Source organism: Malurus melanocephalus, unplaced genomic scaffold, assembly GCF_030028575.1.
Source record: "Malurus melanocephalus ecotype Western Australia unplaced genomic scaffold, MMel_1.1 scaffold_236, whole genome shotgun sequence".
In the NCBI taxonomy this organism is placed as follows: Eukaryota; Metazoa; Chordata; class Aves; order Passeriformes; family Maluridae; genus Malurus; species Malurus melanocephalus.
In genome coordinates, this window is record NW_026623468.1 from 177,357 (window position 1) to 199,660 (window position 22,304).

The following is a 22,304-nucleotide window of genomic DNA, read 5'->3' on the forward strand; positions in this document are numbered from 1 at the left end:
GACATTTGTCTGCCACGGGACCCTGAGTCAACAAAACTACCAGTACTCCAGCTGCTCTCAACTCAAATGCTCAGAGCCCACCAGTCAGAAGAGCAGTGGAGCAGAAGAGATGCTCCTAAAAGGTGTGGCATGCAAGATGGGGTGTGGAGGTTTGGGGTACATCTGCTGTATGTAGCTGCCTTTGCCCCTGCCCTGTTTGGAAGCTTTTTTGGAAGATCCTTCACTCTCTCATGTTGCCTTTAATGTGGGGATCTCATCAAACTCACACGAAATGACAAGGAGGAGCCTCTCTGTCTGGAAAGGTCACCTTTGCCATGTCTGTGGAGAGGGCTCCCTGGCCTGCTGCCCCTGCAGGCTGCCAGCCCCCCCAGTCTCCTTAGGGATGCTGTGCCATGGCAACACAGGAGCACACACACGGGAGCTCTCTGTGCCCACTGTGCCAGTGGGAGCACAGCTGATCAGGAGGGAGGGAGCTTCCCTCACCATGGCTGCTCTCCTGGCCCCGGCCTGGCATGGTGCTCCTCTGAAATCTGGAACCTGAGGCTTGAGTAAGAACTGCTCTTGGATTTGTTTGTGTCTTTCTTGCTCTCCGGGCAGGATTTTTTGTCTGAGATGTAGTCCATAGAAGGAAGTTTGGAGGAAGGGGCTGTGGTATGTGGCACCGCTATGATCTGCACTAAGTGGCTGTACAGTTGTTGTGTGTACATCTGCTTGTCTCATCTTGTTCCAAGTGCAGCCTCCGCTTAACTGGAATTTTCAAAATCTCTTTTTTTTCCTCCTTTCTTTGGTAATTATTTCTCTTTCCCTCCTCCTCCCCCTCTTTGCTCACTCCAACGCTTTCCTCCACTGACCAGGAGCTGGCTGCTGGCTCTCAGTRCTTTGTAAGGACGGGAATTGCTCAGCGTTTGAGGCAGGGACAGAAGCCAAGTGACCTCAGCAGTGCTTTCTTGAGAGGAGAAATTAGAGAGGATTTTGCAGAGATGACATTAAAGTGGTGTATTGTGGTGTGTTTATTTTAGACTTGCCCTACCTTAAACTGCAGCGAGTGCTCAATTATGCATGGCTGAGGTTTTGGGTTTGCATTGGTTCAGCTGCTGCTGGAACCTGTTAGAACAAAGCACAGCACAGCCACCACTCCTACYGGGGCTGCTGCTTTGCATCTGAAATCAGTGTCTTTGGAATATTCCTCCCATCAAAGGGTTTTGCTGCCTGCACTTAGATCATTCAATATATTCAATGGGAAAAAAGTTCTCCCTTACTGTTTAATAAATCTCATTGTGTGTGAATCTGCTCSAATACCTTCAGCATTTCATTCCCTACAAAAGAGCAGTCGGGTGAACTCTGCTTGTTGCCCGTATCCTTTGTGGTACCCCAGGTTTTGTTAAGCAGCCTTAGTTAAGATGCCTTTTCCAAATGTTTGGGGTTTTTTTCCTGAGTTTCCCTATAAAATTGTTCACAGGTAGGAGGACTTGGATTTTGCTAAGGATAAAGAATGTTAGAAGCTTTTTTTTTGGTATATGTGAGTAAAGTATACAAAAACTAGTTATTTTTTAAAATWAAGGAAGCTGTTAGATGTGCTGTGCTTTTCTTTCTCCTATAAATAACATTTTTAAAGCATTTTCCATTTGATACTGAAAGCCTTGGTACTGGSCATTGAATAAAAGAGGAAATACTGTGAGGATGAACACAAGAGCACTGTCTTTCTCTGAGTGGTGTGTAGAGAGCTGATGCCTCTCTACTTCCACATCTGTTCCTTGTGCTCAGTAGCACTTGCTCAATGGGCAGCTTCATTTATGGACTCGCTTTCAGGGATCAGTGAACATAGGAACTTCAATATCTTAATAAAATCTAGACCTGCCAGGTCAACAGCTCCTTCTCTGCTAAGCTGGGACTCTGTTCTCTTCCTCCCTGTTGSTCAGCTGTGAAGGATTTGACTGAATCCCAGCCACAGGAAAAATAAGATGYGTGCATATGATGTTTACCTTGAGATACAAGTTGTGCCTCAATTGTTGTATGACTTTGTTGCAGAAGCCTCTAGGGTRGGTGTCAGTTTGAAGGCAGAAGGAACAGCGGTGAAGCCATGTCACCTCTAAATTGGGCACATTTTGCAGTGCTGTTTGACAGGAGAGCTCCCCATAGTGCACAAATGTTGCTTTAAATCGTATTGGGAGAGTACAGAAAGGGTTAAAGCACTTTTGATAGTGTCACTGTTGGCTGCCAAAAGCTGTGGCATTGTGGAGGGGGGGAAATGTCTTTGAGAAGTGTTCAAAATCTGGTGGGGAAAAAGAGAAAATTGTCTTGGTAAAAAGATACTGTGAATTTGGGAGWTGTCAGCTCTGATGGAGCTCAGGGATTTACAGGACAATCAGAAAGGTGAAGCAGTAGGTGTTAGTGAGAAGTTAAAAGAGAAAGAAGGTATCCAAAAAAATTGGAAGTTCAAGCTGGAAGAATCAGCTGAAGAAAAAAGTGCAAAATTACTCATTTGAGCATCATGCAATGGGAAGGAATTTGTGTATTTGACTTTAGTGTAAAGGCTTTGTATGGTAAAAATAAAATGTATTGTGAAGAGTCATCTGCTCTAATGAGTAATCCTCATTCTGTATTGGTTACAGATTTARGGATCTGTGTGCTTTTTGCTGCTAATACGCAACGTTTGTCTAATAATCTAGCTAGTAATAAGTACCTTCAGTATTGTATCCAAAGCTACCTATGGGCTTTTTTTTWAATTTCAGCAGTTGGTTCTGAATTTTTTGCTGTTGTTCCTTCACTGACAACTTGGCAGCTATAATTTCTAGGTCAGTGGGAATGGACTTCCTAGGCGTACGGAGCTGGATATTCCCTTGGGAGTCTGGGGTTACTGGCCTAATGTTATTTTCATAAGGTTCACAGACTAATTGTAGAAGTTGTTCTGAATAAGCACCGACAAAGCTGCAGCTTTATCTGGGATCTTGCCAGCTCTTTTGGTAATTGTGAGAAAAAAAAAGACATTTCCTTTCCTCCTTGTCCTACAGACCACGTGAGCTGCCCAAGCTGAAGGAGTCGCGTTCCCATGAGTCTTTACTGAACCAAGCCAGCGCCATCGAGACTCTGGATTTTGCGGCAGAAGAGGCAGTCTTTGTCAAACCACTCCACAACAGCATCCTTGGACGAGACTTCTGCTTTGAGGTAGGGACAGGCTCCAAACTGGCAGCTGCCATCCCCCTGARCCCTTGTGGAACGCTGCTCCACCACTGGGAATGGGAAAACAGAGCAGCAGCCACTGCCCTGCTGAGCTTTGGGTGGGGGCTGTTGGGCCAATATGTGACTTTCAAAGTCCTTCAGGCCAACGGCATCAATCACTCAACAGAGAGAAATCTTTTTCAATTACCAGGTCTTCTAATTGAAAAATCTCTTCAGTTTGATAAATATCTAAGCATTTGTAGTGTGTGTGTAAATGTGTGGTTGATACACACAGTACAATGGCCATGCAACAGTATGTACATTAGCTGTGTGTTCACCCTGTCCAAATTCACCTGAAATTAAATTTAGAAAAATTACTGTAACTGAGAAATGAGATTTCCAGTCAGAGCCCCCTTCCATTAGTTCAGCTACTCTCCAGTTGCCAGAGGAGAAGCTTCAGTGGCTGTGGACACGTCTGTCACACTGTGTGGCAGGATCCAAAGATCCCTTTGCTGTTCCAGCAGAGGCTGTGGCTCCCAGCTCTGCTCCAGGAACAGGCAGAAACCAAGGGGGTGAGCACAGTGCTGCCATCACAGCTCCAGCAATGGAGCCCTGAGTATTTGGATGCAGCTGAGGCCATGTCACCTGTCATGGCAGGGGCGGGTGACTCTGTGTTCAGCTGGGTTAGTCAGATGTGTCTAAACTTCTGGAACAAAGATCTGTTTACAACCTGGAAAATTCTGGCAGTAAACCAGCATATCAGGCTCTGGTCCCTCGGGATGCATCCAGGAGCTGTTCCTGTTTGCTTCAGCCTCATTCTTCTGGTTGGAAGCGCTTTGCAGCTTGCTTAGGCTTGGAGAGTTGGGTGGAAAACACTGGCAACAATTTATCTCTGGGCTGTTGTCTCAAACTGCTTTGTAATTGTGTGCACAAATGAATGGAAAGAGTAAATGAGGCTTGTCAGGCCACGTAAGAGGGGAAGAAACCGAGGTGGTTCCCTGGTGTGGGAAAGCTGAGCTGTCAGGGCTGGAGCAGAGCACAGCTCCCTCAGTTTGTTTAGGCTGTTGCTGTCTGTATGGACCCCTGGAAATATTTTGTATTTACTGAAGTCATCGTGTCTGGTGTGTTTTGCCTTACGTTAGTGCACTGTCATTTGGGTCTGTGTTTACACTGTTAGTAACCAAATCATCTGCCCCTGGGCCCTAACGGGRAAAACAGCAAGCTTTAATAGCCACGGATCAATTAACAACTGTTTAGAAAAAATAGATYACTGGTTGATTAAAGCTTTGTTTAAAAGCCTTTAAGAGGAGCCTCTGGTGCTCTTAGTTTTATATAAATTCTTTCATTTCTTTAGTTTTAATAATCTCAAACTGACTTTTTTTTTGCTCTCTGCATTTTGTGGGCCTTTTATCCTTTCTGCCTTCTAAGCTCCTGCCTTTTTCATATTTGCTTTGTTACTCAAGCATTGTTTATCTTCCTCCTTGCTTTTTGCAGCCTCTTACATGTCTCCTARGCTTGCCTGAACTCAGCCTGTCATTTATTCTTTCCAGGTAACCTACTCCAAAGGCAGTAAATGCTTCAGTTGTTCCTCTGCAGCAGARAGGGACTGGTGGATGGAAAACATACGCAGACTCTCGCAGCCGATGAAGGTAACAGAAACTGCGGAAATAAGATTAGTGGGGGAATGGAGGTGGTATGATTGGATTTTAGTCCAGTGTACCAGGGCTTCCCACAGATGCATCCTCAATTAATTTAGTCTGGGGAGCCGTCCGCTCATCCGTGTGTCTAAAGCTGCCATGTGCTTTTGCAGGGAGTGCAGTAGGTCAAAGCTTTAATGAGTAAACACACACCAGAGTGCTTCCTGATCCCTGCCCCAGAACCAGCTTGGGATGGTGCACCTGGGGCACAGCATTGTAAGGGTCGTGTTTCACTGTAGGGCCACAGCTGGGCTTGGGTGGGAAACCCCAAAAAAACAACATCAGACAAATAGGAGCCAGAATAAAAAGGGGAATCAAGATCAGCTAGGAGTATCTGATAAGTCACACCATAGCTGCCATGCTGTCTGCCAGGGAGAGGCTAACATTGCTCTGGGAGCTCCTCACCAGCCTGGGAGAGACTCTTGAGCAGAGTGTTTGTTTTCTAAAGCATTTCAAATACAGCTTTTGAAGAAGAAAAATGTTCTAGTGCCCGCTCTTGACATGCAAAAGACAGCCCTTTGTCTCAGTTTTAGAAAATSTCCAATTTTCTAGAAATTTTGATTCTGTCTGGATCAGACTATCTGATGCACAAATCTGACTCTGTCCTTACCTCGGACACAAAAGGCAGCCCTTTGTTGCTGCTTTGAAAGGTGAAATATCCAATTTTTAGGGATTTTGAATCAAAACTGATCTCTTTCTTCTTTSTGCACAGGACAATTGCCGTCGAGCTGAAAATGTGCTTCGCCTCTGGATCATAGAAGCCAAGGACCTGACCCCCAAGAAGAAATACTTCTGTGAGGTGTGCCTTGATGACACTCTCTTTGCCCGCACCACCAGCAAAGCAAAAGCAGATAACATTTTCTGGGGGGAGCACTTTGAGTTCTACAGCCTCCCCCAGATTGAGAGCGTCACAGTTCACATCTACAAGGATGTGGAGAAGAAAAAGAAAAAGGACAAGAATAATTACGTRGGCCTGGTCAACATTCCCACGGCCAGTGTGAGCGGCCGCCACTTTGTGGAGAAATGGTACCCGGTGAGCACCCCTACAGCCAACAAAGGCAAATCAGGGGGACCTTCCATTCGCATCAAATCCCGTTACCAGACCATCACCATCTTGCCCATGGAGCAGTACAAAGAATTTGGGGAGTATGTTACCAGCAACTACGCCCTGCTGTGCTCCGTGCTGGAACCTGTGATCAGTGTCAAGAGCAAGGAAGAGATGGCTTCTGCTTTGGTGCACATTCTTCAGAGCACTGGGAGAGCCAAGGTAAGCACTGGTGGCTGCTGTTGGAGTGATTCTGRCTATTGATAGGTGATTTCAGGTGGAAGCTGGGGGGCCCATGACCGTGAGCAACAGCAGAAGATGCTGTGTACAAAGTGTAAGCAGGAGCACTCTTTAATTTCACATTATTCTGAGAAATCAGTGCCTACGCTTGAGTGTTCAGGAAYCTTTCTTGCATTTTTAGAATCAGGATGTAGGTTAAGAGATAAGTAAACAAGAGGTTGATAAACTGGAGAATTGCTTCTATAAATAAGTCTGTGATACAGTGAGCAGTGCTGAGTCAGCGCTGAGTCAGCTGATCAATGCCGGTATTGATTTGGTCAGCGTTTGAACAGCCATTTGGGGGATCTATACCCAGTTAATGGTGATCCCACCTGCCCTAAGGATGCTGTTAGGACTTCTGGGTGCACACTGACTTCTTCCAATGGATTGTGGGAGAGTATCCTGCAGCTCCTGGGGAGTTCWGGGAAGCATTAGCACACATTGGTCTGGCTGGCTGCTGCCTGCAGGTGCTGTGTGAGTGGTGCCACACTGTAGGCTGCTCCTTCCAGTGAAACCAGCTAGAGCAAACAAAGCACCACAGTGTACAAGGCACAGGGACAGAGATGTGAAAGGATGGCTGTAAGCAACACCCAAGGGGCAGCCTCACTGCAGAAATGGTCCTTTTGCATAATCATGTGCCCCTGGAAAACATCTTGGGATGGCTGGTRTTCTGTGACAGTGTGTGTGACAGGAACTCATTCCTTAACAAGTTACCTGATGAGAGAAGCTGGCAGCTAAGATTGTGTTGAAATCCTGCTGGAAAACAAGCTCTGGATTGCTGCAATGCCAGCTGCAGCAAGTGGATAAATTAGTGTTATAACTTGGTGTTCCTGGTGTGTGAAGTTTTGAACCTCTATTCACAGGAAGCAGCAGGTGGCTCAGGCTGACATAAAGTCCCCAAAGCACCTAAGAGGGTACATTTCCAGTTCATCTTCTGCTGATGGGGATGCAGCTGGATGCTCCCAGTTTGTGCCAGGTGGAAAGAATTTTCTTGGATTTGTTGAAAAGAAACAGCAATAATGGACTGAAAACCAAGAGTACTAAATGTCATTGACTTACACAAAGTTATCACTTCAGGAAATAAGTATTACTGTAGAATTAGAGCCTATATCAAGAGGTTATTCTCTGTATCAAGGCTTGCTGATTGTTCCTGCCCGGAGAATTGAAAACAGTTCAAGTTAAGCCATATAGATAACCAGCAAGTATGTTGACTTATTTTTTCTCAAATCCCAAACCACTTTTGGTTTGTGAATTTAATTTATTAAGCCATTCTTCTTATTTAAATATCATCAAGGTGTAATAACTTGTGCCTCACTTTCAATTTGGATTTTTAAATCCAAGTTTGTATGGAATATTCCTTATAAAAAGATGAATATAATAGCATGAATATAATAGCATGAATATAATAGTTTCTTTCAGCAAGCAAAACCACTGATGAACAGACTGATGAGGGGTTCTGTTCCCAACCTAAACTGAAACCCAATCATGGCTGTAAATGTTTGCTTTTAGAGACTTTTGTTTTGCCCTTTATAATTTGGGATCTAAATCATTTAGTAAGTATAATAAACCCAAGAGGAGCCCTGGCTATTTCCTTGACCCTTACTTCAGATAACAGCTGCACACCTTGTCTCAGGCTAAGCAATTATTTCAGTAATCCTGAAATATTCCCTCCTTCTTGGTTTCTGCAATTAGCCTGGCACAACGGAGCTGGTTAAAATCACCTTTGCCATTTGACCTTTTTCCTCAGGACTTCTTGACTGATCTGGTGATGGCTGAAGTAGACCGTTGTGCAGAACAYGATGTCTTGATCTTCAGGGAGAATACACTCGCTACCAAAGCTATAGAGGAATACCTCAAGCTGGTAGGGCAGAAGTACCTCCAGGATGCACTGGGTAAGAAACTCCCTGTCTGCCAGCATGGCAAGGGCTGAGCCTGACCTGTGTGTGCAGCTGGGAGTGGAGGATGGGAAGGATCTGCCTCAGCACTCAGCCCAGGTGTCTCATACACAGATAGCACACTGCTGCTCTTGATGCCCTTCCTCCACATGGAGGAGAGTGCCCTTTGGTGCCTTCAGGAGTAGCACCCAAGACAAGCTTAATTTGATGTAGCTGAGTCCCTCTTCAAGTTTGTATTACCATGTTCTGGTTTTCTGGTAACTGTCTTTTGTGTCTCCAGTGTGATGAAGAGGTGTAACACTGCAGTTTCTTTGTGAGCAATGGTAGTTGTTCCATCTGATRTACAAACAGGCTTTAAAAAGGGATTTTGACCCATAGTCCTTAGAGAGACAGGGCCAGGGAGTGAGGCTGCCAGGCTGCCAAACATCTCAGGGCAGAAGATCAATATACCTCCTGTCTGGGGAGCCTCTTGCCTGTGTTTATCCCCAGTGTTCATTGTTCACTGAATCTTTAAAACTGCCCAGCCATCCTGTGATCTCCTACTCCATCCCTGCCATGGGGTCTTCATGCCCACAGTTACGTGCCAGGGTAGATTCTGATAATTTTGATATTCTCCCCCTCACCACCAAAAGGTTCTCCTCTAGTCATAAGCCACTGCCTTGGGAATTCCTGTCCCCACAAGGAGAGCAGTAAARGGGACCAAACCCAGGCTCACTGTCTTCCGCAGACACACCACAGTCAGCTTTTATCAGCTCTGCACAATCCTCCTTATCCACCATTCCACAATGAACCACCCACCCCCTGTTGTTTCTGGGATGGAGAAAGCTTTGGAAATTGATACAAGAGAAACAAGATCAGGCCAAAGCCAAGTCCCACACCACATCCTTTCACAAAAAGAAAAAAAAAGCCAAGCAGGTTGCTTTCCCAGCAGTCTTGCTTGTCCTCAGCAATCCCAGACGCTGGCAAGGCATCAAGGAGATAGCAGGCTAAATTAGTGCTCCAAGGGTCAGTGTAGTCAGCCCTGTGATTATATCCAGCTTGGCCATTTCTGCACTGTAATCAGCCTGTTCTGGTAGTCTTATTCTCCTGGGTGGAACCACTGAGTGTAAGTCACAGTTGTAGGCTCTCACCTGGTCYGGAGAAACGAGCAGCCTGGTACTTTGTGCTCTGCTTCCCAGCAGGCTGGACATCAGCTGGGGGACCACTCCATTACAGCTGACTGCAAGCTCCTTAATGTGCACTAATTGCATGAAATATTTTAACATTAATGACTTCTAATACATCATTTAGTGCTGAGTGATAAGATGGTAAATCATAGRCAGGAGAGATGGAAAATGCCCCTAAGCTTGTCCAGCTTGTCTATAGCTCCAGGCAATGTTGCTCATGACAATATCCCCATCTCATTCTTTAGATGTCAGGTTTTAAATGTCATTTTACTCAGCTGCCCTGTTCATTGAAAGGATTAATGGCATTGTGCTTGGTGTTAGTAATCCAACACATCTGTAAAGGTGCCTTATATCTGATTATAGCAGGCATTTATGGGCCACAAAGAGTCATTTTCAAGTAAGGATAAAAAATAGCCAGTAAACGAGAGTTAAAACAGAATTGGCTCAACGAAATTGCTGCCAACAGTTCTGCAAATGAGAGAGCTAGATGCCCTCAGAAATGTTTTAGACCCCATTAAAAAAAAATAAGAAAATGTGGTGCCTGCTTTGCTTGCAACACCACCAAGCTGAGATCTGGGGAGGGGCTGGGAGGTATTTAAAAGGTTTCAGGAAAGCAAAGGGCTAAAAACAAACCCCTTTTGTACAAACAAGCCTTGTGTTAGCTCAGAGCCAGCGAGATCATCTGAGGAGATGAACTTGAAAGACACTGAATCATTAAACCAATGAATAAAGAGTTTTTCCTTGTGAACACCCAACAGTTTAAAAATCACTCGGAATGCCTGCATACAGAGGAGGGAGACCAGTGAGTAGTTCATTCCAGTCTGTCAGACAAAGGCAACTTCATGTGGTTTGGATGTGAGCAGTTTCTGTTGTGGTGCTGAAAGGGAAGGGTGACAGAAATGCCAAGAAGCTTGAAAGATGCAGGCCATAAAAAYGCTGTAAGGTGTCTGTACAGGAGGCTGAGAAAATTAGCAGCTAGTGCTTGGTATTACTCTTATTCAAGAGCAAGATGACACTTTTTAAAACTAAAAAAAAAGGCAGATTTAGAAATAATATAAATAAATATCATTGCCAAGTGCATTTCCTGGGGAAATTATGAAGACAAATAGCACACAGCTTCATTCCTAAGACTGTGGATAATTCCATAGTTGATAACACAGTTTGAATACCAAGTCAAATCCTCCTCTCTAGGATTCACCCTAAGTGAAATGCCTGCCTTATTAAGCAAAGCCATCCTGTTACTGCACCTGTGCTTGGGGACAGTGAGGGCACCCAAGGCTGCACATCAGAGCCCTGCCTGTGCTCTGCTGGGAAGGGGCTGGCAGGAGTCGTGTCCCCAATGTCCCCAACGTCTGGTGTCTGGAGGCTGGACTGCAGACAGCCAGGAGCAGGACAGAGCAGGACAGGCAGTTGCTAGGGAAAGACTTAAGCAGGATTTAAAGGTGTGTCAAGTAGGCTTTTCCTGTAACTAACCTGGTTTCTCATCCTCTTCCCTTTTTCCAGGGGAGTTTATCAAGGCCGTGTATGAGTCAGATGAAAACTGTGAAGCAGATCCCAGCAGGTGCTCACAGAGTGAATTAGCAGATCATCAGTGCAACCTGAAAATGTGTTGTGAACTGGTCTTCTGCAAAATTATCAATTCCTACTGGTAAGGCATCTTCCATCCCTGCCCTTGTCCCTGTTTGCTCACAGCATCCCATTCCTCCTCTGAGGGTGAGAGAGCAGCAGTGAAGGAGCACAGACCCCTCCATCYTCCCTTCATTCCCTTTCCTCACTGCCTTCCTGCCTGTGACTCCAGGCTGCAGGTGGAATTTGTGCCCAGRCTGAGGGGACCCAGCCCACCCCAAATCCTCTGCCAAGGGAACACCTCACACTACTGAGGAAATAAAGTGAGAAGATAACAGCTTAGCTTGGACTTGGCACAAAAAGCTGCAAGTTTTGATGTGTCCAGAAAACTTTTAGACTCTTCAGATATGTGGAATTGAACAGGAAATCACAGGGGRAAAGCATTGGCAGAGAGATTTCTATTAATCTCTGCTTCCAAATAGCAGTGGAAGAAGAGGGGCCTTTCTGCTTGGGCATGAGGCACAGGCACAGAATTGAGAGCTTAACAAGCGAGGTAAAACTGTCAGATATGGAGATGAGTTCAGTTTGGCTGGGTTTGTTTTCAGTATTCCARCACCCTGTTTGCTCCAGGGTAGCAATGGATAAGTAGTTCTTAGCTTGTAAATCAGCGTGTCTGGAAATGGCTTCACTTARCACATATGAACAAGGGGTGCTTTAAAGACTACTTAAGTGCCACCAGATTAAATGGGGATCTATGAATAGATGCCTAATGACATTACATAGCCTAGAGACAAAGAGAGGRAAAGGGGAGGTAAAGAAAGAGCTGATGATGTTTTCTCACAGATAAGTATTTCAGGTGACTGATCACCAGTTCAACTTGTTGCATCTCATTGCCAGTGCGCGTTTATTTCTGGGGTTTTTTCGCTTTTCAGTGTATTCCCTCGTGAGCTGAAGGAGGTGTTTGCAGCTTGGAAGCAGCAGTGCCAGAACAGGGGCAAGCAGGACATCAGTGAACGTCTGATCAGTGCCTCTCTGTTCCTGCGCTTCCTGTGCCCTGCCATCATGTCTCCAAGCCTCTTCAACCTCATGCAGGAGTATCCTGATGACCAGACCTCTCGWACTCTCACCCTCATTGCTAAAGTCATCCAGAACCTCGCCAATTTTGCCAAGTAGGTGATGCCAGCAAAACTGAAATCTGTGGAGKGCAAGGAGAGCCYTGATCCTTAGTTGTGCTCACAGGCAGCTGATTCTCTGGCAARCTCAAGCCAGCTTTTGGAAAGGAGGAAACTCCTCACTTAGATGTGAACACTGCTCCCCCCAGACACCTCAGATAAATTCTCCTTCTGACCTGCAGATTGGAGCTGTGTTGAATTCTGTGCAGGGCRCACAGGACCAAGAAGAGTCATGCACTAGCATGGTAGTGCATATGCTGTTTCAACATGCTGTTCTCACCAAGGATCATGATTTTCCTGCTCTCTCCATCCAGAATTCCCACCTGAACAATACAAAGGGCATGGCACGTCTCCTGCACAGGAGGAGAGAAARAGTATCTGTGGGAGGAAGGGGAGAGATATAATTTGTAATATAAAGAGTGAAGTAGTAGTATTTAAATAAGTACAACAAAGCAGTGAATCTCTTAAATTGTCCATGTGGGTTTATTCCTCCAAGACTTAAAAATCTTCAGATTTTGAATGGGGTTTTTTTTTGAAAATACTCCAAATCTTCAGAAAGGCAGATCTAAAGTAAAGTGTTTAAGTAATTATCTGTAAGCACTTGTAGTTTGTATTTTGTGTGGAGGTTATTGACTGGGTTTCCCCCCACCTCCCTTTCCTGCAGGTTTGGTATTAAGGAAGAGTACATGACCTTCATGAATGAATTTTTGGAGCATGAGTGGGGAGGAATGCAGCGTTTTTTGAGGGAGCTCTCTAACCCAGAAACCATCTCCAACATGCCTGGATATGACGGCTACATCGACCTGGGCAAAGAGCTCTCTGTGCTGCATTCCCTCCTKTGGGAAGTTGTGTCCCAACTTGATAAGGTAAAGCTCTTGGGAGGCCCGGCAGGGTGAATCTGGGGATGGTGCCATAGCAACAGTAAACACCAGGGAATGTCAAGGGAAGCCAAGAGCTTTGGAGGGGAATGTTTGACAGTGGTATTTCACAGCAGCTCCTTCCATGATTTTGGATCCAGGCCCGCAGTGGGGCGTGTGAAGTGCTTTCAGCAGCAGTGCAAACACTTTGCAGAGCCTTTAGGAAGGTCAAGTGCCGAAGGCTCTGTTTGAAAGTAGACCTGGAATTCCCTGGCCACCCAATCCTTTCTCAAGAGTGAGCTGGAGTAAAGGGAGGGCGTTTGAACAGAAAAACATAATTTTKCAATGCTCTTTTGGTGCTAAGGGAGGTGCTGTGCTCAACACCARGCCCTCCCCCAGCTCAGATGAAGAAATTAGTTGGCCCTGCAGAACTGTTCTCATCAACAACCTGATCCAAAGCCTGCTGAGATGGTCTCATTTCCGTAGTCTTTGGTTTTGGCATGCAAGGGATGCCATGTAAAAAGCTGGATCCACTCCGAGGGTCATCCTGGGGCAAAGCAAGATGCTTTCTGCTGTGCACCGTGCTGAGCTCATTGCAGTGTTCAGGTCCTGTTCTGATCCCAATCCATTTAGCTACAGAAGGAGGAARGGCAGAACTGTGCTCTTCCTTAGCTATGTGGGTTTGCAGGAACCAAAATCATTAAAATCTTGATAGCAAAGGTAGGTGATAAGGCCCGGAAAAGCTGAGCTATGAATCTTTTTTTTTTTTTTTTTAAGTGCTTGGAACTGTTCTGTGCTTCAGTTTTTAGAAGTGCATTATCTTGTCCATATTCCATGTATATTATTCTTCCTTTTGAAACTGGATCTGTAAGGTGAATAACAATGCACTCAATTTTTATTGCATTAGAGTTTGCCAAAGTAGTTATTTGTTGGGTATCTATTTTTTCACAGTACATTATTTAAAAGAGAAAAAAAAGCTGAATTTGTTGCATCAGAGTAAATTGAAATGTCCTTGACTCAAAAGGACAATCTATACATTAATCTTAGTTTGGTAACAAGTTATGATCTTGTTTTTCAATTTATCTCATCCGTGTACATGGTGTGCATTCCCAACGTATGGAATTGCATTGCCCTTTCTGTAGGTTAAATGTATGGATCTGTCCTAGTAGGCCCTTCAGAGCTGGTGCAGTGGTTTCCTAAAAAGAGAATTAAGGGCTAAAGTCACATGCATTATGGCTTTCCTGTAGGCAATGACTGGGAAATAAATGAGAGGAGCCACCTCAGAGATTTTAATAGCCACGGAAGAAGTGCTGTAGGAAGTGTCTGTAAAGAGACCTTTCCCTGGAGCCAAACTGGCTGAACACCTGCTTATGGGGARGATAAGGGAATCTTTGAGAAGAACATTGGTTTTGTAGAAGAATTTTATTTTTTCACTAAATCCACAGCACCTTCACCTTCTTCCTGCAGTCCCAGGAGCCTGGAGATGCCTTGTAGCTGATCTGCCCGCAGGGGTGAGAAGCCAGGGCCTGGAGGAGCTGCCTTCCTTGCAGAAGGCCAGTTGCTCTTACCCTCAGCCTGGCCAGCACTGAGCTAAGCTGTAATTGGAGCCACACACTTCATCCCATGCTGGTGGGGTGATATTGGGATGACAGTCATTGATGCTCTCATGCAGTTATTTTTTTTCATGTTTGGTTAGGGAAGAATGACTTAACTGTAACGGTGTGAAAGGAGATGGCATCCGTGTAGGATACCAAAAATGAAAGGCTTATTGAATGAAAACCTTCCCTTTCCYCATAACCCTCAACCCCTGCAACCCTCTCATGATCCCCCTCATCTGTTGGCATGCATTTCCTTTACCACATGACACCTTTGCCTGGAAAGTTCCCCCCACCGGCTGGATCTGTAGCCTTTGAATGCCCTTCAATGATCAGATCAGTTTTCACTTTGACCTCACCCACCCGGGACTCAGTGTGCTTTGCATGATAGTTTTGCATTGGAATGGCAGTAGTTTTGTTTTATTGAGCATGGTTTTTATTTTTGGGGGTCAATCCTAATTTCTTTTCTATTTCCTTTTCTTTCCTCAATGTCTGCTGCACCCCGTTTCGTCTCCTCCATCCATCTGGTCGCCGTCGTTGCGCTGCTCCATAACACTGCATTGCGATCCTGGCACACCCGCACACAACCACCCACCCTCCTTCCTTCCACTCCATCCCTCTGTGCATCGTTCCCAAACAAAAACCCGCCGGATGTCGTGGTGCTTGTATCCAATTAGGGTGAAAATTCCTTYCTACAGGCAACTGTGGCAAAACTGGGGCCTCTTCCTCGTATTCTTGCGGATATTGCAAAATCCATGACCAGCCCTACACCCACGCAGCAGCAGCTGAAGCGTTTCACGGAGCACAGCTCCAGCCCAAATGTTGCTGGAAGTCTCTCCTCGGGACTTCAGAAGATAACTGAGGACCCTACGGATGGGTACGTCCCAGCCAGAGCTCARGGGCAGCTGTGGGGTTGTTAAAGGTGTCAGGAGGTTGAACTGGATGATCTTCRAGGTCCCCTTGCAGCCCAAACCCTGCTGTTATTCCAGGGGTTGAGGGTGTCATCACCTGAGCTGGCTGCCCGGCCCCGCTGTGGAATGGGGAGCTGGAGCCCCTCTCACAGGGAACACCCCATCCCAGTAAAGGGTACACAAGGTGGCACTGGGGACCTGGAATTTGGACTTACCCAGGACTCAACTACATCTCTGGGAGTCAGTGCTTGAGCTGATAAAAAACCAGTTCTGTGATTTACTGCCAGCCTGAGTCAGCTGAAGTGTTTCCTTCTGGCTATCAGGCTGCTAATGGAAAAACTGAGCTGTGGGTGAAACTTGTTACCTGTGGAACAGCAAAAATCGTCCCTCCTGTGTGTAATGCAGCATTTCTCCCAGTGTCACAGCTGTTAATGTGGAGCTGTGACAYGCAGAGCTGCCAAAGGGCTCGGCTGCTGCGGGCCCGCAGTGGTACCTCTGCTGTCGGGTAGAAGGGCCAATTTTGCCGTGTGGATTTCTCTGCCCTCTGAGCTTACCACAGCTCTGCAGGAGCCTTCACCAACTGCTGCTGCATTTTCAGGCCTCCACAGTGCAGAGTCATAGAATCATTAAGGTTGGAAAAGCCCTCTAAGAATGTCAAGTCCAACCATTGGCCCAGCACTGCCAAGACCTCCACTAAACCACTCCCCATGTGCCACATCTCCACACCTTTTAAATCCTTCCAGGATGGTGACTCCACCAGTGCCTGGGCAGCCTGAGCCAGTGTTGACAACCCTTTGGGTGAAGAAATTTTTCMTAATACCCAATTTAGACCTTCCCTGGCTCAACTTGAGGCTGTTTCCTTTTGTCCCATTTCTTGTTACATAATGGTGAAGGGTTAAATGGCATCTGAAGTCTTGCTAGAGTCAGGAGTGATTAAGGGGGGAGGATTTAGTGGGAATGGTTTAGATTTCATCTGTGAAAAAAAAAAAAAAAGATGAAGGACTGCTTGAATCAAACACAAACCTCCAAGATAAGTGGTAATTAAGGAAGATTKTGTTCTGACTTGCACACAAAGAGCTCATAAAAGGAAGTCTGGCTCCTTGAAGCTTTCAGTGGGGGGAGGTTAAGTGAGGTAGAAAGACTTCTCTGGGACAGATCTCTTGGGGTCTCGGCTGCTCAAAAATTAACCAAATTCCTTTCCACTCTACAGTGACATAAATAAGCTGAAATCTCCAACCCAGGAAAATGTAGATGGACATTTTAGGGGCAAGACCTTACTGCTGGTTCAGCAGGCATCTACCCAGAGCATGACTTGCTCAGATAAGGATGAGAAGGTAAGTGTCTTGCCCAATGGACGCAGCATCTCTCTCATGGACCTGCAGGACCCTCACACAGCTCACAGTGACACYGCTTCCATGATGCACGACGTGCCTTTGCGCCTGGCGGGCAGCCAGCTCTCCATCACCCAGGTGGCCAACATCAAACAGCTGTGGGACACCCAGAGCACCCCTCAGAGCGCTCCCCAGGTCCGGAGGCCGCTGCACCCGGCRTGGAACCAGCAGGGCAGCCTCCGGCCCCTGTCATTCCAGAACCCCGTTTACCAGCTCAACAACCCYAGCCCCCCCACGGCCAAGGCCTCCGTGGACTCCAGCCCGGAGAACCTGAGCACTGCCAGCTCCCGGAGCCGCAGCAACAGCGAGGATTTCAAGCCCAGCGGGCGCAGCAACAGCAGCCTGGAGGACTCTGCCAAGCGCAGCTCGCAGAGCGAGGACTCGGCGCGGCGCCCCGCGGGCAGCGACAAGCACGTGCCGGTGGTGCTGCCCCGCCAGAACAGCAGCAGCCAGGCGCAGATCCGCAAGATGGACCAGGCCCTGGGCACCAGGGCCAAGACTCTGCACAGCCTGACGCACAGCCCTTCCCTGCGCAGCACGGGCAGCGTGTCGGGAGCCTCGGGAGCCATGGGCATGGAGACCGTCCCCAACGGGAACCGCTCGCGGCACCAGTCCTCCTCCTCCAGGGAGAGCCCYGTCCCCAAGGTGCGGGCGATTCAGCGGCAGCAGACGCAGCAGGTAAGGAAATCCTGTCTGCAGACCTTCAGCTCATTGCTCCTTGGCCTCCAAAGCTTTCTTGACCTTGGAGTGGAGCCCAATCAAGAGCAGCAGCACTTAGGCCAGTGGCCAGTAGCTGTGCTTGTCACCCTCGCAAGCTTGGCGAGCCACCTTATCTGTGACACTGGGATGCTTTTGTACTGAATTTTAAAAAAAACTCCTGTTTTCTATTTACTAAGGTAGCAGCAAACCTGCTGAAAGAAACAGAACTGGAAAATTTYCCTGAATACAAAGAAAAAAAACGGGAGCAGCTTTGTTCCAAATGGTAGCTCAGATCACCACGTGAGACTGCGTTTGCCCTGTGGTGCTAATTTAAAAGCAGAGCTACCTCGAAACGGGGAAATGAACAAAGATAAAACATCACAGAATAACYGCTGCCAAAATAACAAATAAGAACAGTTGCCTAAAGTGTGGAGAAATCCATATTTCACTGTGATGAAGCAATCTCTTGCTGGTCCTCAAATACGTGCTGCTTTTTCATTAATCATCCCAAACAATGAATAATGCAAATTTTTTCTGGAAAGGAGTGCTTATATCTACCAGCTCCTAATGTCCTTTATCAGTTGTTCATAGGCAGCTATAAATCAATGTTTTCCTGTCAAAAAGCCAATGTTCCTTTATCTTTTGAAAAAAAGTGATAGTAATCCTGTTGTGATTTGCTGTGTAAGAAAATATTCTCCTAAATTATTACAATTTTAAAGAGAAAGAGAGTGTTTCAATGCTTGGCACCACAGTGAGGGTAGAAAACATGATTTGATATTTGGAGGTTTTGCAGGGGGAGGGCTTTTGGTTATGAGGTGAAGCTGGCAGAACAAATCTGCTCTGCCCAGGGTTTTCCTGGTGTTCCCTGACAATGGAGCTTTCTGGGCAAACTGATTGTTACAGGAAAATSTGGGTGATGCCTGGGAACCCAGGAGCAATCAGGGCTTCAAAACTACTTTGACACCTCGAGTTCATTGAAGTACAAGACCAGAAATACTGCATCACAAAGCAAAGCTTAGTATGCCAAGYTAGTAATACCCAAGAAAGTAATTATGTATTATTTGAAGTTTGTGTGTTTGTGTCCTCTTGCAGAGTGTTTTACATTGGGGCACAGGGGCATGGATAGGTAAAGGGTGTTTRTGGAGCACAACCAGGCCTTGTGTGGTGCTGGAAGGACATTTTAGGCCAGTAACAAGGRTAAATGTGAAGGGGATGTGCACCCACTTTTTTCCCACTGTACTTTTTATACTAATTGTTTCCACTGGATTCATTAGAGTACTTGCTTCTGCTTTATTCAGAGAAATCAGTTTGTTCTCCCCTTCCCCACACCCATGAACAGCATCTCAAATGGTGCCAAATCAAGTGGCCAGCATTTTTTTCAAGGCAAATTCCATTGCGTCCTTTTAATTGCAAATCTTGTTGTGGAATTCTGTTCTTATTTGAAAAAAGAGAAAGAGAAAAGAGAAGTTGGGCATGTTCTTTCTGGGCATGTTCTCTCTAGGCATGTTTTGTGGGCGTTATAATTATTAGACTGTTCTCTGCAAGTCCCATTTGTTTCTGAATATAGAGCTGGGCCCTTTGTTTGCTGGGAGAGGTCACTTTTTGCCTTCCATTTCCATTTAGGAGGTAGGTGGGAACAGAAATGTCAGTGTGTTCCTCTGGAAGAGAGGCAAAGAGGGGAATTAATGTGTGATCCTGATCCTAGCAAGCTGATTCTTTTTTTGCCCTTTATTAGACAATAACTTGTATCCCATTTGCGGGTGTGACTTGCCATCCGTTTGGTCTTTGGCAGCTTCCAGAATCTGGCTGCTGGAAATACTCTGCCTTGCACTTGGAAGGTTGTTTGGCCAGGTTTGCTGCTGCTCATCAGTCTGGTGCAGGGCTGGGGATGCACTTTATGGTCACCTTCCTGCTGTCTGAGTCCTCCACAGCTCCAGTGGATGCTGACACTGCTCATCCCTTGCAGCTCCTGATTTCTCCAGTGATTTACAGCCACACACGGTCTATGATTTCCCTTGCTCTGACAGCAAATGCCATCAAAAAAATCTGAATTAAGGAGCTTTGCCAGGCTGTCATACTACACCTAAGGGGCTGTTAGCTTTCTTTCTGTGAAGACTTCAGGAATTTAGCCTAATTCCTATGCATTTTCTTCGCCTTCACATTTTTGCTGAGGCTTCTTCCAGTGCTGGAGTGTCCATGGCTGCTCAGGAMAGCTGAGCTGTGTGAGCAGATCCAGCGCCCACCAGGCCTGTCCCCTGAGCAGGAGAAACACAGCAGAAGGGTGACGTGATCCCTGACTCCTAAAGAAGCTGTTCCTCCCCCATGGAGAGCTCCTGGCTGAGGTGGGGGGTTCAGAACCCTCAGCCATGGAGCACAGTGCACTCGGGTGCACCACTGGGCCAGGCAGGGAGCTGAAGAGCTGCCTGGGCACAAAAAGAAGCTGCAGCTGGGGAGAAGTTGATCTTTTGCATTTCTCAAAAACATAAGACAGTGTTGCTCTTTCAGGGATAATTATGCTAATTCCTTCGCTTATAGACTTGTCTTTGTCCATGAAAATTGCTTGGAATTTGTAGCAAGCCGTGTTTTCCCCAGCCAGGCGGAGAGTTCCTTGTTTCTTTTCTTGGCTCMCTTTTTGGATTCCCTTAAAGAGGAGAGAGAGCCTCCAAAAAGGTTGGACAGTTCTCCAGGTCAGCACAGCTGGCCCTGGCAGGGTGGATGTGCTGCAATGGAGCATCCAAACCTGTCAGCACTGCCATGATTGTGTCAAATTTCCCTCTACATCCCACATCCAGACTGTGCAGCCCACACTGCTCTGCAATCTGTCCCAGCCTGGCTGAGGAAGCTGCTCCCAAGTTCAGCTCCTCAGCACTGCAGGGAACCCACTCTGTCTCACCTGAGCAGGCTGTGAGCAGAGCTTTGCCACTGTTTTCTCTGAGCAGGATGTGGCAGGGTGAGAAAGCCTTGCTGACAGTGTGGCAAAGGGACAGGTGGATATAAACAGGTTTGGGAAACAACAACTTTTCCAGAGAGAAGCTCACTTGGAGGCGAAGGAAAAATTTCTGAAGTCCATTGGTTTTAGAGGGATTCAGGTAGATGCTGTAGGTGCAAAGTCACGGGAGAATGGAATATCCCTGCAGGGGACATTTTAGGGGTGACAGCTTTGAGGCTGACAGCTTCATGGGTATCTTTCTCCTCTAAGTGAACTGCATTTCAGAGCTGGTTTCTGTGTATCTCTCTGGACAATGCTCACAGCTGTGTCTGCCCCAGGTGCAGTCACCAGTGGACTCAGCCACGCTGTCACCAGTGGAGAGGACGGCTGCGTGGGTGTTCAACAATGGGCAGTAYGAGGACACAAAGAAGGACACCACTCAGAGCCTGGATGAAGTCAAGCATGCTGAGAAGGTGAGTCTTGTGTACCCCACAGTGAGTTCAGAGGGGCTGTCAGGCCCTGCTCTCACAGCATCACACATCACACACAGGTTATATTGGTTATAGTGAACATTAACCCCACAAAAAAGAGTAAATCAGGATTGTTAACCTGACTGAGCATGRCTTAGGACATGCAGGGCTTCAGCTCAGCCTTCATTGGTGGTTGCAGTCACATTTTTTTTTGGCCTTCCCCTGAGGTAAATGCCTGTCACCTATGTGCTGCAGGGTTTCTGAGCTGCACAGAAACCTTCATGATCTGTTTTTTAAAGTGTACGTTTTTTCAGGAGTAGATCCCATTTTTCCAAATACGGTAACATCCATATGTTGCTGTGGGGACGGGGTTGGTTGTGTAAGAGGTTTGGTATTTTGAGAAGGCAGGGAGTAAGGAGGAGAACATTTAGTGGGCAAAGCAGCAGAAACACAGAATTGTTAGGAAAGGTGAATGAACCCGAAACAAAGGGATATCTTGAGATTCATGGTACTATAGCAGAAATGATTGCTCACAGAGACAAGAAGAACAAAAACTCAGCAAAGTAACCTGACACACTCTGGTTTGCAGTGACTGGTTTGCCCTGACYTCCCCAGTGGTTTCATGCCCTGATTAATTAGGTTCTGAGTTATTTGGGTCCCACACGAGTCTGGTTTGTAAGTTTGGGCAGCCCAGGCGATTTCTGCAGCTGAGCACTGTTAGCAGCATCTGCTGGAGATCTGCTGGAGATCTGCTGGAGTCTGGAGTAAGGCAAGATGTTACCAGTCAGGGCTGAGGAGCCATGTCAGAGCCCTCTACCTGCTCAGTTTGTGCTGCAGAGTATCCCACAGCGTGGGGGCAGCTGGATGCCCAGTGGGAACCCATGCACTTCCATGTTTGTGGTTGCCCCCATGTTTACTTCCCATTTCCTTCCATCAACTTATTTTTCATTAAAAAAACCACCCCAACACTGCCCTGAAGAGCAGCATAGCATTCCAGTGGTGTGATCTCTTCTTTTTTTCCTTTGAATGTGTTTCCCTGCCACCTCCCTGGCCCCCAGTACGAGCAGGAGATCGCCAAGCTGAAGGAGCGGCTGCGCGTGTCCAGCCGCCGGCTGGAGGAGTACGAGCGGCGGCTCCTGGTGCAGGAACAACAGATGCAAAAACTGCTGCTGGAGTACAAGACCAGACTGGAAGACAGTGAGGAGAGACTGCGCAAGCAGCAGGAGGAGAAGGACAGCCAGATGAAAAGCATCATCAGCAGGTGAGGCTTTGGACAGCTCGGGACTGGGTGGGACAAGCAGTGTCCATGTGTTCTCTCCATCCTGTCTTAGAGCTGAAGAAATGGGGAGACAGGTGTGGAAACTTGCCTGAGATTGTCAGGACAATGAATTCCTAATGATATTTAGGAATTTTAAACTTAGGTCTCTGTTGTACTTACTAAAGGTTGGGGTTTTTTGTTTGGAATCTGTACTT

At 46.6% G+C, this 22,304-nt stretch overlaps 1 protein-coding gene across 8 annotated transcripts in view; it reads left to right on the forward strand.

Annotated features, from left to right (window-relative positions):
• The window catches only part of RASAL2 (RAS protein activator like 2), a 158,942-nt gene that overhangs the window by 129,528 nt on the left and 7,110 nt on the right, over positions 1-22,304 (forward strand). For 6 of the 8 annotated variants that reach the window (XM_057374942.1, XM_057374945.1, XM_057374941.1 and 3 more), the window contains 11 exons: positions 3,012-3,165; positions 4,710-4,808; positions 5,569-6,123; positions 7,928-8,072; positions 10,745-10,889; positions 11,740-11,976; positions 12,644-12,845; positions 15,109-15,308; positions 16,553-17,411; positions 20,700-20,834; positions 21,890-22,092. In XM_057374942.1, coding sequence (XP_057230925.1) covers positions 3,012-3,165; positions 4,710-4,808; positions 5,569-6,123; positions 7,928-8,072; positions 10,745-10,889; positions 11,740-11,976; positions 12,644-12,845; positions 15,109-15,308; positions 16,553-17,411; positions 20,700-20,834; positions 21,890-22,092 — 2,934 coding nt within the window. The remainder of the gene's footprint in view (positions 1-3,011; positions 3,166-4,709; positions 4,809-5,568; positions 6,124-7,927; positions 8,073-10,744; positions 10,890-11,739; positions 11,977-12,643; positions 12,846-15,108; positions 15,309-16,552; positions 17,412-20,699; positions 20,835-21,889; positions 22,093-22,304) is intronic. The other 2 variants (XM_057374943.1, XM_057374940.1) reach the window with 1 other exon arrangement.